At 41.9% G+C, this 15369-nt stretch overlaps 1 protein-coding gene across 6 annotated transcripts in view; it reads left to right on the top strand.

Annotated features, from left to right (window-relative positions):
• The window catches only part of bsna (bassoon presynaptic cytomatrix protein a), a 103992-nt gene that overhangs the window by 72320 nt on the left and 16303 nt on the right, over positions 1-15369 (top strand). For 3 of the 6 annotated variants that reach the window (XR_003595932.1, XR_003595931.1, XR_003595930.1), the window contains exons 5-13: positions 924-1088; positions 1612-1868; positions 2152-3082; positions 5390-7886; positions 8714-9208; positions 10046-10398; positions 13044-13137; positions 13833-13964; positions 15258-15313. Coding sequence is in view for 1 of the 6 variants with exons in the window: in XM_028020875.1 (XP_027876676.1) it covers positions 924-1088; positions 1612-1868; positions 2152-3082; positions 5390-7886; positions 8714-9208; positions 10046-10398; positions 13044-13137; positions 13833-13964; positions 15258-15298 (4965 nt within the window). In the remaining 5 variants the exon portion in view is untranslated. Of the gene's footprint in view, positions 1-923; positions 1089-1611; positions 1869-2151; positions 3083-5389; positions 7887-8650; positions 9209-10045; positions 10399-13043; positions 13138-13832; positions 13965-15257; positions 15319-15369 lie in introns of those variants that run through there. The other 3 variants (XR_003595935.1, XR_003595934.1, XM_028020875.1) reach the window with 3 other exon arrangements.

Below are 15369 nucleotides of genomic sequence, written 5' to 3'. Positions count from 1 at the left end.
AGTATATAAAATAACTTTAATGATTAAAATACTCTATTTGTACTCTATATTTTTGAATGTATTTGCAAGCTCAACTTAGACCTCTATGTTTTGAAGCATGTTTCTGAAAATGTGAAAATGTTTAAGAAGATCTCTGTTCCTATTGGCTCACTATCAGTCAAACGATAGTGAGTTGCACTGTGGAAATGGGATTCCGCCTATGTGTGTGCATGTCCGTTGTATGTATATGTATATCAGATACTGATGAGCCTGAACTCCTGTCACATTTTTAATTTGTTCTGAGTTAAGTCAGTTCACATTTAAGAGCATATTTAAATTAATTCCTCATTTCATCTAATAAAATTTTAAACATGTTTTACAAAAGACAAAGAGCTAACATAAGCATTTTCTTCTTTTTGTTAGAACAAGCAGTTGAAACTCTTTCAAGTTAACTCTGTAAAACAGGTGAAGCCCCCCTAATGAGAATGAACTATAAAATGAATGTTTGATTAATATGCATTTCATAACATACAATAGGAACAAAAACCTAACCCCTTCTCCTGCACCAATCATTTGAGCTGCAAAGAAAATGCTTCAAATATTTAATATGAGCATTGTTACAAAACTGGTAAGGATTACCAGTACATGCTGCACTTTGTTTCAGTTGCGCTTCAGTTCTCTGACTAACGTGGAACCATTCTTTAGCTAATCCATCAGCATAAGAGCTTCATGTCACATTTACTTTCAAGAATCTTGCTTTGCATTTTTGAAAACCGGTGATCTTAATTACAACTAAATCATGGCCTTTTGTATCTCTCTTTTGTTTGTCTATCCATTCTCATTATTACCACCTCACCATCTTTTTTTTTTTGTTGCGTCACTTTTTGGTCTCCTCTGTTACTGTTCATCAAACATGTCCATGTTTTGTCTGTATTTGCTTGTAGGTATTACAACAGCAGCAGCAAGAGCGCGAGAAACAACTCGTTCTCCAACGAGAGCAGTTGGCCCAGCAGAAATCCCAACTCGACCAGATACAGTCTTTGCAGCACCAGCTCCAGCAACAACTACAAGAGCAGAAGAGGCTGAAAACTGCTGCTCAGACCATGCAGGTGACGAATTTGCACAACTTTGATAGATGGTTTTTAATCTTCAGGGTGCATTCACACCAGCCCTGATTAGTCCGCACTAATCAAACACTAGTTTGATTGCCTAGAAAGTCTGGTTAATTTGGGAAAGTTTGAATACGCAATGAAACTCTAATGTGGACCAAAAAAGGCAAACTCTTGCCCACCTACAGACATAGGCTTTGGTTCAGTTTAAGTAAACTGGTGCAGTTTAAGTGCATTTATGAATGCAAGAGGGCAGTGTATGGCCACATAGTGTGTTGCCTTCTGGTTAAATACAAGCAAAACAAATGCATGACTGTAGCACTAGCAGGAGAAATGGCTAGTGGTCTTTTGCCAAAGTCAACTGAGAAATCCTACAACTGCTAAAATCTGATGTGACTCCATTTTTGTTTACATTTTGTGAAGAAAGAAGTTGCAATGATCACTATTCAACAGGTTCGTTTTCAAAAACTTTACAGTCACGGGTGATTGTTGGTAGTTCTAATCAATATACTTTTGTCAACAGCTGGATATGACCGGACAGCCACTGCATCCTTACATAGACTCTCAGATGAGCTCGCGCTCTCTCCCTAACTCTTCCTCAGAGATTTGTTTGAGGAATCAGGATGAACAACTGGAAGCCAGAGCTGGTATGAGGAAACATAGCTCCATGAGCAGGCTGACCCGAGACACCTCTGATGGAGATGGTGTGATTTTCTATGGCTCCCCTCGCAGAATTGTGGATAGTTGTGTACAGACTGATGACGAAGATGGAGAAGAGAGGTAACAATATATTTTTCTTTATTTTGAAGTGAAAAATGGGATACCCTCCTTGGCTATGAGTATGTAGGTGGTATGGCATAAGAATGACTGTCTGTGGATAGCACAGTAAGTGCTTCCCACATCCCAATCCTCACTATGCACCAGCAAATAAAATATATTTTATTTTACAAGCAAAATCCCCTAATTTTATAATTGTTGTATCTAACATAAATGCCTACACAGGCCTCAGTATCTACAGATTGTTTTCTTCATGCCCTGTTGTGCCTTTTCCCTGCACCAACAGGTACATGATGCGTCATCGTACCAGGCGGCGTGGTCGGAGCGTTGACTGCTCCGTCCAGACAGATGACGATGAGGATAAGGCTGAGCATCCAGTTCGCCGTAGACGCTCCCGGTTTTCCCGCCACGCTGAGTCCACGGCAGCTGGCACCAGCACTGCCTCGACAACCACCTCAACTACAGACACCAAAGCTGACACATCCAAGATAGTTTCCTCCAGCATCGCAGTCCAGACCATCAGGGAGGTGTCCTGTCAGACAGAAGCTGAGCACCTAGGAAGAGTCTCCCCGGCAATCCATGTGACATTACCAGACCCTAATAAAGTAGAGATTGTACACTACATTTCTGGACCAGAGCGAACACAAAAAGGACAATCTCTCGCCTGCCAGACTGACTCAGAAGGGCAGTCGCAGGGTGTTGTAGCTCCACAGCTAACCGTGCCAACTACAGTCAGTCCATATTCTTCCTCTACCGTTACCGGAACAGGGCCATCCAGTTCGGCTGACCTTCACACCCAACAGCGCCAGCAGCAACATGTTGCAGCAAATGCAGCAAAATTTGAGCGACGTCGTCCTGACCCATTAGATATTAACTATCAGCCTCACAACCACCTTCACAATGAGTCCATCTCCAGCCTCATCCGGCAGCAACAAACCACACCAAAATCTCCACAGGTCCTCTACTCTCCTGTGTCGCCAGTGTCCCCACACCGCCTGCTGGAGACCTCCCTGTCAAGCGAGAGACTGAACAAGGCCCACGTCACACCTCAGCAGAAGTCTTATACAGCCGAATCCCCCCAGCGACACCCGTCTGTGCCCCGACCCATCAAGAGCACCCATAGGTCCATGTCAGACCCCAAGTCCCTCAGCCCAACCACAGATGAGCACACCAAGGCCAGGCTGTCCCTGTATCAACAACAAGCACTCCAGAGCCAGGTAAAGTCACTGAAGCTGGGCCGATGGTCCAAAAAGCTGATAACAGTGATGAAAGCAGTTGTCGGAGCTGTATTTACTCTATTCTAAGAATTTTATTTTTTTTTAAATCCTTCAGATTGTTTAGGAACAACAAGGTCTTTGCTGTACTTTTCAAGTACTCCTTTACAGTATTCAAAGAACTGGCCTTATCATGTACTGATTTTGAAAGCTATTACAATAGGGGAATTACAGCTGTGTAAAAGAGGTAGTAGCAAGTCCTCAAAATGTACTTATTGATGAAACTTCTTAACCTTATTTCTTTCTGTTTGTTTGTTATATGATGTCACACCAGTTCCCAAAGTTTCAGTTTTAGTTCTCAGGACCCCCCTTTGGGTCCTCAGTAGAATTAAACAAAACAACCAAAACAAAAGTAAAGTATATTTATGCCATCTGTGGTATAATTTTACTCCTGTTGAACTGACTTATCAGAAATTCTTGTGTACTGAGAAAATTGTCAGGTTCTGGGTGTCTTCCACTTATTTTTTAGGTAAGAAGCTGAAATGTTTGGGAACAACCGGAATGGATAAAAGGCTAGGGTTTTAACATACCCCTTCCTTGGTGATTCCATAAAATAACGTATGTGAGTGTTATCACCACATGGGTCTTGTTTCAATTGAAAGTATGTTTCTTAAGCTGAGTATGTGCTTAAAGTATTCATTTTTTAGTCAAAATTTCAATTTGTCACAATCTTCTGAGTATGTTTTCTCTAATCTCTTGGGTTTCTCTCAAATGTATCTACCATATTAACTTGTAAAGGGAATTCCACCACTATATAATTTTTTATGTGCTTTATCCATGCATTCCCTACAAATACATTCTGATGTTTCAAAATGAATCATTAATTGTTAATGATCCCCTGACGTTTTATTATTCAGATGTCATTACCACACAGTTTTACACTGTAACAGAAACAGTGTAAAAGCGAACAGTAAACGATTGAATCCATTACATTTTGTTGTGTTTGCTAGAATGTATCCATGTTTGATCTAAATTTTAATATGAAAAATGAAAATTCAACTACTTTTATGTGCCTTTTCTTCCTCCCAACTCCATATCAGCTGGGTGTATTTTTAGCCTTAATCTCAAAGGTCATAAGAATAATAGGAACCAAGGAAGTTTTATTTTTATGTTGACAGATTATCTATTTGTACACTTAAAACACCAGCTAACATGGTTGTTTGATAGAATATGTGGAATTTATCTGAAAGGGAACATAATCCTCATCTTCAAAACAAGGTGCACCCAAAACAATTGTGGGATCACGTATTGGCGTAACAGCTAATAAGTTACATTATCGAGAAGTGCAAAAATCAAAGACCTTACCAATCTTATCTAAAAATGATTGTTGTAAAATGTTACATTATCCTGTAGATCATAATTGTTATGAAACATAATATATGTAAGAATAAGATAATTAGAGATGGGGGTTTTAACCGCTGGGGTGAAAAAACCTTCAATGATTCAGTGCTCTTGAAATTCATTTTATAAGATTATTTTCTTTCAAATTGAATGCATGTTGTCTCAGAAATGATTAAAACTCTAGTGTATTCAACAAAACTGTATCAGACCTGACACTAATATACTTGTTTCTGTACGTCTTCTAACAAACTTCACTCTTGTTTCCTGTTGTCTTTGTCTGTTTGTCTTTATGTGTCTCCTTTGTCGACCTTGGTGTCTTGTTGCATCCTTTCTTTGTTTCCTCTCTTCCTTGATCTTTTTCTCCATTTAAAATTTTCTCCTTTCTTTTGGTCCCACTTTGTTGGATATTAATTCTTTTTTGTGCACATTACTTTATTCACTTTTTTTTTGTCATTCTTCCACCGCTGTCTACACTGGTTGAAAACATTCTTGGATCACTTTTGTTTTGGTGCACACTTTATTTTTACTTTTGGGGGCGGGGTTTCCTCTATTTATTTGTTCCCTGCATCCTTTCTCATTTGTTGTTTTCCCAAAACCATCCCTCTTTGTTTTTGTTTACTTTCTTGTCTGCATTATCACCTTGTTCATCTGCGTCCTTTTTCCTGTATTTTTCTCATTCTCATTCTTGTCCATCCAATATTCTCACATAATTGGGCAAATCTATTATCTGTAATTTTCCATTTATTGTCCATTTTCCAATTAACCTTCTCAATGTCATATCCCATCAACTGTTCCTTGTGCACCCCATTATTACCCCTTCAAATGCTCTCCGTGTTTTGTTTTGTTTTTGGCCTCCACACATTTTCCCACCCTTCCTTCCCCCTCTGCCCTTTCTTTCTCTCTCTTCAGCTGGCAGCCTTACAGCAAAGCTCTTTGCTTCGGAAGGTTAAGCGAACCCTGCCCAGCCCTCCTCCAGACGAGACTGCTACATCAGCTCACTTGACCATGATGACACCTGCCCAACAACAGATCTACTTGTCCTCTGTGCCCAGCCTCAAGCCCAGCTCAAGGTCTGGCCTGGCTGCTAAAGCTAGCCTCCTCAAAGATCTCACCCACGAGCTGAAGGCCGTGGAGCAAGAGTCTACCAAGCTTAGAAAGCAACAAGCTGAACTGGAGGAGGAAGAGAAAGAAATTGACGCTAAGCTGAGATACCTGGAACTGGGAATTCACCAGAGGAAAGAGACTTTGGTAAAGGAGAGGGAAAGAAGGGACATTGCCTACCTAAGATGTATGGGGGACACCAGAGACTATATGTCTGACAGTGAGTTGAATAACTTGCGTTTAGCAGCTGCTGCAGCATCACATGAGACAAATGGGCTACTAACAGCCAGACCAAGCACTGCTCCACTTAGCCAATTTACCAGTGACCTCAACACAGCAGCCCAGTACCCACCAACCTCATCCTTCCTCTCTTGTCAATATCTCCAGAGCCAACCACCAGCACCATCTCAGCAATCAAGTGTGCCATACCAGTCATCCACATTCAACCAGCCTCCTTACCCAACAGTGTCACAGTCACAGGCCCTGCCACAGCCCATGACCCTTCAGAGTCATCCCCCTCCTCCTGGACCTACCTTTCAACCTCAAACATCCTATCCTTCCCACACCTATCCACAAGCTCAGCCCCCTTATCCCCAAACTGATACGGGGTTACCATCTGCACCTCAACCTCAGCCTCCAGCAGGGCCTACAGGTTTTGGACCTGCACCACCTGGTCAGCCACCATACCCCACCCACAGCTCACCTTATCCCAGCGCTGTGTCCCCCTACCCCACCCAGACGACTCCATATCCTGGGCAGCCTCAAGCTGATATTCTTACAGTTCACCCTGGAAGACCCAGACAGACATCACTTGCTGAACTTGAACATAAGATGCCAACAAACTATGAGACTATCAGCAACCCGACAGTTGTGGTCATGACCACAGCCCAAGATGCTACCTTTTCCAGTGCAGCCCCAGCCTATGGTCCGTACATGGGAACAACAATGGCAAGCTCCTATGGGCCGTATGGATCTGCACCTGTTTCCAGCAGTTATGGTGGTTACTCCACAGAGCCTCCAAGCACTTATGGTCCATATACATCAACCCCAGCTAGTTCATATGGCCAGTACACAACAACTACTGCTAATACATATGGCTACACCACCACCACAGCCAGTTCTTATGGACAGTACACTTCAACAGTTTCCAATGCCTATGGACACCCTGTAGACAGTCCTTCCACCTACGGCTCAGCAGAAGGAATGTATGGGGCTCCTGGTTTAGAGCAAAACATTCCAAGGAACTACATGATGATCGATGATGTGAGCGAGCTGACGGCAAAGGACGGGCTGGGCACGACAGCAGGGGACATGATGCATCATGGCAGTAGTGGGCGTTACCCTGGCGACATCCATGGTCATGGCAGCACATCTGGCAGCACGGCGCGTGGGGGAACTGGCAGCTCCCCCTACGGCAGGGCACCTGAGGAGGAAGCAGCGATGCAGGATGAGCTGTACGACCACCACGGCAGGGGTAAGAGCAGCTACAGGCACGGACCTCTAGGGGGCAGCAGCAGCAGCGTGAGCACTAGCATGGGTGGGGGATCCCCCTATTTCTATGACTACGACTACAAACTTGCCAGCATCCGCTCCGGGGTGCAGAAACCTTTGGCGTCCTCCAGAAGCCTTCTGGCCCCCGCTGTCATGTCCTCCAAGCGCAGCAAGCACAGGAAGCTGGGGACTATGGAGCAGAAAATTTCAAAGTTTTCCCCAATAGAGGAGGCTCGAGATGTCGAGGCAGATTTGGTGTCCTATTCTACAGGTGAGGCTTACCCCTCACCTCACATTCGAGGGCGCCAGCTGATCGAGGATTATGGCTTCAAGAGGAGTGCCTTTGATGGCACCAGTGGCACAACTCATGGAAGTCGATGCTACGGTATGATGGTGGATGAGGACGATCGGATTTACTACACCTCAACTGGCCGTTCCCGTTCCCATGGCTACGGCATGGACAAGATCTCAGCCAGAGATTACCATAGCTATCGAAGCAGATCCTATGAGAGAGACGACCGCTCCTACCGTTCTGGCTACAGAGGACGCCATCCAACTCGGCAATACTCTGAGGAGGAGAGCCCACTCAGCCCTTTGGGGAAATTCATGGGTTCTGGGAGATCTTCGAGCTTAGGTCGTGACCCATATGACAGCCGCAGCAGTAGATATTATTACTATTATGGCAATTATGGTTCCAGTCACTCGCTGCCAGATGTTCAAGACCATATACGGGACCTTCCCCGGACACATGTCTACAAATCGGATGATACATACATTATTGATGATTATCATTGTGCTGTGTCAGACAGTGAAGGTAATTGTGGGAGCCAAATTCCCACAGTCTCACTACCCACTACTGCTCCCACCGTTTATCTAAACGTCCCCCACCCACCCAGAAGCTAGCTTAGCAAAATAACAAAAAACAAAGGACAGAGATAGTCGTTGCATGTCAGTGTTTTCTTCGTCCTGAGAGTTACTTGGAGCTCTATAAGTCGTGGACTGCTGTCTGTCTGTCTGCCTGCCTGTCCGTCCTTCCGCCTGTCCGTCCAGCCGTTTCTTTGTTCGACAGTCGCATGGTTCTTCAGCGTGGTCGTCTTTGTCTTCACAACACTGACTGACTTAAGAGGTCTTTGCACGACAGCAATAGTTTTTTCTTCAACATGTTATTGGGTCTGTTGCACTGTTGATGTGTTTTGATATAAGAAGTTTATGTCAACACTGCAAAATTTTGTCTAGACAAAGTTTTCCATATTCCATTTGTCAAAGGAAGCTTTATTTAAAAGTCTTCCATTAAAAAAAAAAACAGAACAATGCTGACTGTTTGAGGAGAAAAGTTTTAACTGGTTAGCACGTTTCCTCGAGCAGTCAGTGAGTAAGGATATGTAGCAAAAAGATCTGCTGTATTAGACAGTTTTGCAGTGTTTAATATGTCCTGTTTAACTTGTCTTGTACTTGTGGAGTAAATCTGTGCATGAGTGTAAAATTTTACTTTTTGCCTTTCTTTCTGTGTCTTCCCCTACCTATCTTTTTTGTTTTTGCATGCGGTTGGTCTTCCTTCTGCCCTTTTCCTTCTTACAGCCTGCATGCCGCTCTCTCCAAACGACATGGAGATTGATTGTGATCTGCTCTCGGTTTCCAAAGCCTACCATCTGGGCCAGGAAGAAACTGACTGGTTTGAGAAACCACGCTCCAGTTCTCGACACTACGGCAGCAGCCACTCTGGAAGAAGTCGGCATGGTGTCAAGCACACTTATCATGATTATGATGAACCTCCTGAGGAGGACCTGTGGCCGCAAGATGAGTACAGCCATGGCGGGCGGCATTCATCATCACGTGACCACAGGCACCATGGCACCTCTAGCCGGCACTCTTCCTCCCGTCACTCAGATGAGCCGAGATCCTCGAGGTCATCTAAGGGGCATCCCAAAGACCCGTCTATGCGCCATGACCCCTCAGGACGTTCTTCATCTTCAGGAAGGCGTGGTGAGTCCAGGTCTGGAGGGTATCACTCTTCCGACTACTCACGGGATCCAGCTGGACATCATCACGGCCAAAGATCTTCCAGGCAGGGAGATCCCCACAGATCATCACGCAGCAAGTCCCAGGGCCAAGTAGACATGCAGGGCCAACCACCAGGTAAACAGGGTGCACCTGTAAATAAATAAAATGGAGCGCACAAAAGTCACTATTTGATAACTGAAATTCAGACAGTGCCTGCATCCACATGTAAATATTTAAACATATTTTTAAAGAATACAAAAGTAGTTTGAAAAAAATATGAAAATTGAAGTAAAGTTTTTTCCAGATTGTTTGCTGTCTACCAAAGATAATACTTTGCCAAGATTTTGGCTTGATAAGCAAAGGAAACAGATTACATTGGTAATAAGAATATTTAATAATATTTTTTGTTGTCCATCCTGGATAGATCAACAAGATTTAGGTGAAAGGGAGAAAATTTGCAACTTCATTAATAAATTCTGATTCAATCTCTAAACATTGATAGGATCCCCTTTTAAAAATCCTGTCTGAGGTAATAATATTTAATAGCCTTTGCTGTTGAGATTAATTTTGATGCTTTTTTATAGTCAACAATCCCCTCAGGGATCAACAATTTTTAATTAACAATATCAAGTGTAACTTTTCAAAGGATACGTTTTCCCTGAAGGCATCATTGCGGACGTGTTCATAACAGTGTAGAAATTAAATCACCAGTTTGATCTTTGCATACAACACTTGTTCATTGTTGTCTCACGCCTGCTGCTTCATTTCAAGAAAAAGAAAATGTCAATAAAATATTAGTGAAAGAAACCCTGCACTTTTATATGGACTTTATTTCAAAGAGGAATAGATGATCCCATACCGTTTTTTTGTTATTATTTATTTCTTACTTTATGTCCTCTTTTGTAATAAGATGAATCGGTTTTTGAATTGGTTTGGTTTAAAAAATAAATAAATAATTTTACCTTCAAATAGGCTCATCCAGGTCCGGCACCAGTACTGGGCGAGTTCAGGGCTCTGCTGGTGGGCCTCCAGGATCCGGGCGACTAGGCGGTCCCGGTTCACAGACGGATGGGACCCAAGGACAGAGGACTCAGCTCCAACAGCAGGCCCAGACAGCTGCAGCCAGACCGGGACAGCCTGGCACAACATCGACCACAGGCCTTCAGCAGCAGCCACCAGCCCAAGGTCAAGGCATGGGCATGGGGATGGGCATGGGCATGGGCATGGGTCAGGCCCAGGCCAAACCAGGGCAAATGGGACCAGCAGGCGGGCCGATGGGGCAGGCTCGACCAACTGGTGCAGCAGGAACCACACCGCCCACCATGGTGAGTAATGGGAACAAAACCGGAGGAGTCACAACCAGCCCAATTTCAGTTTTCTGAAAATACAAGAACAGAACTGAATTTAACTCAGGATTGTGCTGTCAGGACAAAATGATTATGGAGTGGATATGTTAAGCTGGTTTTAGCGTCTTAGCATTATTAAAGCACAATGTCCTGACTCCTTACATATATATCCCAGAGTCTGGACACTTTCCTGAGGTTTCCAGTAAGCTTCCAGTATTTCAAAATCCTGCATGACCGATTGAGGTTAAAAATATAAAGCAAACTTCTTTTACTCTTTTCAGCCTTCCTGTTCTTATCTGAAAGTCTCAACATGCAATAAACAGTTTCTCTTTAACATTGTTACAGCTACGCTCTTGCCATATTTTCATTTTAAACACATCACTGATAGTAAAAAGTACTAACTTCTTCACTCAGTCATAGCTTCGACATTGAAGTTTGTTGGTGTCAGTGCAATCTTGCAAAATTTATAAATACAATCACTGAATGCAAAGAAGTAGATTTTTTCTGTTTTTGGTTTCTAATTTCTGATATTTGGTTTTGACAAGTTTGTATTGTGTTTTTTTCTGAGGTAACGAGAGGAATTTTCTTCATCAGATCTCCTTCTTGGAAACTGACACAGCAAGCTATTTTGCTTAAAGCTTCACTCCTACTCCTTTAGTCTGCTTTTACGATCATCTCTCCTGTTTTGTTGTCCCCCTATTTCTCCCTGCGCTGCTTTTGAGACGGGTTTCCTGACAACCACCCTGTCCCATTTCAGATAGTTTACTGAAATTCTTATGTGCCTCTGCTGGCAGACCTTATCTAACACCGTGATTAACACGGTGAAAGCTAATAACCCAATGCAGCTGATTCACTGTCTGCTAGACACCCAAGAAATTGGCACTTAAGATTTCTCCCTCCAAAAATCTATTCCTGCATTTACTCCATCAATCCATTTGAAGCTATTTTTCAGATGATTACACTTTAAATAACACTCTGAACAGGCTGATGATTTTGGTTTTAGTAAGTGTACATATGAATACTGTCTATATTCACAGGATGCCATCCAAAATTACCCAGTTCCCATTTACTGCATCTTCTTTGCACTTTTTCTCTCTCGTGCTTTATTAATTACATTAGATGCCAATGTGGGGTGCAAATAATGCCTGAAATCTGTGGGCTAATATTTACAAACTACTAAACAGACTGCATATTTCTCATTTGGTGATATTTTTGATAGAAAGCAGTCATGCTGAAATTTCACATCAGATTTGATGAAAAGGTTTCTTGTGGACAGTATAACATCCAAGTTCCAATGAAATGCACTATTAATTAGCACAATAGTTTGATGAGGCATAATTTATATTTTGGACATTTTTATTTTGTAGTCATTACTAAACTCTAGCCCCTTATTCTGCACTTTGTATAAGGGGTCTAGACCCTCATCTGTGAAGACATTATTGCTTGCAAGACTGACATTTTAAAGGAATGGATCTAATTTTACTCAATATTTTGTCGTGACGTGTGTAATGTGCCAGCTTGATAGTGAGAGAAGCTATGCCATGAAACTTACCAGAAATGATGTGCACTGTAAACAACCATACTGCACTGCAAACAACCATACCGCACTGCAAAGAGAGAAGTGCCGAGTCAAATTACATCTTTGCCACCATTAAAATATAATAAACATTCCCCTTGCGCTAACTTTATTTACTCAACATTTGGAAACATGTCCGACGCATGGCTCCAGTCACTTCCCTCGCTGCCATTGCCAAGCTACAGGCAATTCTAAAACAGCGCAGAAAATCGACGTCACTGTTCACAACTCCTCCTTCTGTTTGCTGATTGACCTGGTTGAAATTCAGCTGGAGAAATTGAGCTCAATGGGTGAAATCTCACACACAGCACTGAAGGGAGATGAGAATTGAGTGGAATTTGGTTGAAAAGAAACAACCAGCCTAACTAAAATTTAAATAAGCCACTAATGCTAACGGGACTAGCTGCTGCTAACTAGCAGTAGCTGTGTTGCTAGCATGGTAAGGACCATTAACAGAGAAGTAGATGATAGATAGGTTTTTTTTGTCCTAAACATTTTTGCTTTGGAGCCTTTCTCTAATAAAAGATGGAAGTTAAAACGCCTTCCTTCTGGTTATTGTTATACTATTGTAATTGATCATATATCATTTTATATCCTTCAAGAACTGAGAAGTCCCATTTAGAATTGTGTTTATCATTGTATATTCAGTATAGTTGATACCCAAATAAACCTTTCAGTGCTGGAGATCAGACCTTATTTAGCAGAAATGACAGTTTCCAGGTGCGAAACTCCCTGTTTTCTCATTCAGGTCTCAGTAAACTGTCACTGCTTAACAATTGAGTATCTTATTCTGCCGTCACTGTTTCCTAATATGTGTATTTTTTGATACTATGTTTGGCTGTCTCGCTGTATCAAAATCTGAACACTGTCTTATTCGGCTTTTGTTTGAATGAACAGATGAATACTGGATCCTCATGATTCCAGTTTGTCACCCACATTCAGATTACATAACATGTTTTTCTCTCCCACAACCCTCTACAACCACAGATTTACTGCTAAATTAGCCTAAACGCAGCAACATTTGTCTTTTTTTTTTCCCTCTGTGCAGACAAAGATCGACACACCTCCTGTAACAGCAATTGGGGCGAAAGCGGCACCTGTCATGGCCTCGAAGGCAGGCCAGCCCCCGCTTACAGGAATAGGTGATGCTCAGTCCCAACACACATACACGTAAAATCCCATCACTCTCACCACTCACTTGTTGTCCACTATGCCTTAATTATGTTATTATTATTTGATGCTCTGCCTAATCTGAGGTAAATCTGAGGATTATCCCTCAATATGAAAGCCCAATAGCGTTAGGTTATTACATAATTAGCTACTGAAATAATGATTCATGAAGGTTTTAAGATATTTTTATATAACTGCAAAGTTATACTAAATAATTGAGCCGATTGCCTTTCATACATCAATCTCACAACGCCGCCTATAATAGACTAAAACTTCCATCTCATACAGTAAAAAGTCTGAGTTTTATTTGCCACTTATTTGTTTGAATTTAACACCTCGCAGAGTAATGAGGTTCCATTTTTAAGTACGTTATGTGGCCAAAAGGAGTCGCCCAAAAAGTGCAACATAACTTCAAAACACAATGTATGTCAAATCTATATTTATATAAAAAAGCTCAACTGTATTGGCTCAAAGATAAGCAGGATAGTCCCTAAGAAAATGACTTCAAACTCATTAACATCTCATTCGTTTCATTTTCTTTCTGATGAAGATTTGTTTCACATGCAGCAAAATATAGTACACCCTCCACTTTGAGCAGCATTTACTTCTTCCTACTTGGACTACATTTATTTCTCTGCCCTTTCTCCTCTGTCCTTCTACTGCTTAGGCTCCAAGGCAGCTCCGAGACCCGGCGGCATCGGCAGTGCGGCGGCAGGTCAGCCTGGCATGGAGGGAGAAGGAATGTTTTCCAAGATTCTTCCTGGAGGCGCTGCTGAGCAGGCCGGCAAGCTGGGAGAAGGTACGGCAGGCTACTGAAACCGCATCGCAGACAGGACAAGCTTGGGGACTTATTGAGTTGCTATTATTACCCAAATGAGAGTCTAATAAGATATACAAAGTCAACTGGATGAGCAGAGCCTCCTCAGAGGCTTTCAAATTTCTTTGCCTGATTATTATTTTCCTTACCAAAATGATTCAACAGTGAGGAAAAGTTTCTAAGCATTAGTTGATTTTTTTTTAAGCCACATCTCTAAAGAGCTCAATTTTGCAACAGCTTCATCACTGTGACAAGAAAACTCAGTCTGTCAGAAAAAAAAGCTGCTGTCACAATGTGGGTGAAAATATAAAGAAATAAACCACATTTTATAAAACATTATCTCCTTTCAAATGTCTAATTTAACCCTTTCATGCATAGTGGTCACTACAGTGGACAGCTATCTAAAAGCCATTTTCTTGTGCTTCCTGTGGATTTTTATGTTATAAATGCACACAGACCACTGAAGTGGACACTAATGCATCATAAAATATACCATCAACTACTGGCCATCAGCTGCAAATGGAAGAAATTATTTTTGTTAAATACAATATGGCCGACAGACATTGTCTGTCAGGAGAAGAAGGGTCCCTCCTTCTACTGTAGACGACTCTTGCAAGTAAAAAAAATATTGTGACATCAGATAACCCCTAAGGAACAATACTACTGATGTATTTTTCAAATGACAACTTTGTATTTGGACAAAATTACAATTGATCACAGAAAAATAAAAAATGAAAAAGAAAATATTTTTACAAAGAAATTTTCCTACCTTTTTTTATGCCTTAAGACATTTTTTTTTAAAATGGAAAAACAATTCTGACACAAAGGATCATAATTCATGCATGAAAGGGTGAAGGGTGTACAATGGAAGGCCTGCTGCTGCTTCTGGACACAGAACAGTACATTTTTCTACGATGTTATATTCTTTTATTATTTATTTATTGACCATTTCCCCGTCAGGAGGATGACAGTATGATGCTCTGCATGAGTCTATGAGTGGCACCAAGAGGTCAGTTATGCCAAAACAAGCTGATGCTAAAGCATCAGACAAGCCAAAGAGTGACGTTGAACACCTACAGCTGCTTATCTTCAGACTTCACCGACAGTGATTTGACAGAGCTTCAGCAACAGCTCCTGAAGTGGCATTGGTGACCGTTTAAATTCAAAAGCGTTGACGTTGCTCCGTGGCTTTTGGGGGGAGGGAGGTTACGTTTGAAAAGTCCGTTTTAACACATTTATCGAACCTTTTTTTTTTTTTGCTTACTTTTCCTGCAGCTATCTCTGGCTTTGGCAAGAAATTCACCTCCTTCTTCTGAGGTGACACAAATAAGGTATGTATGTTTATTCACATAGGAAATAAGTCATATAAAATGGAATATCTAATGTT

This window comes from Xiphophorus couchianus, chromosome 1 (assembly GCF_001444195.1).
Source record: "Xiphophorus couchianus chromosome 1, X_couchianus-1.0, whole genome shotgun sequence".
In the NCBI taxonomy this organism is placed as follows: Eukaryota; Metazoa; Chordata; class Actinopteri; order Cyprinodontiformes; family Poeciliidae; genus Xiphophorus; species Xiphophorus couchianus.
This window is presented reverse-complemented; position numbering and strand designations above follow the sequence as displayed.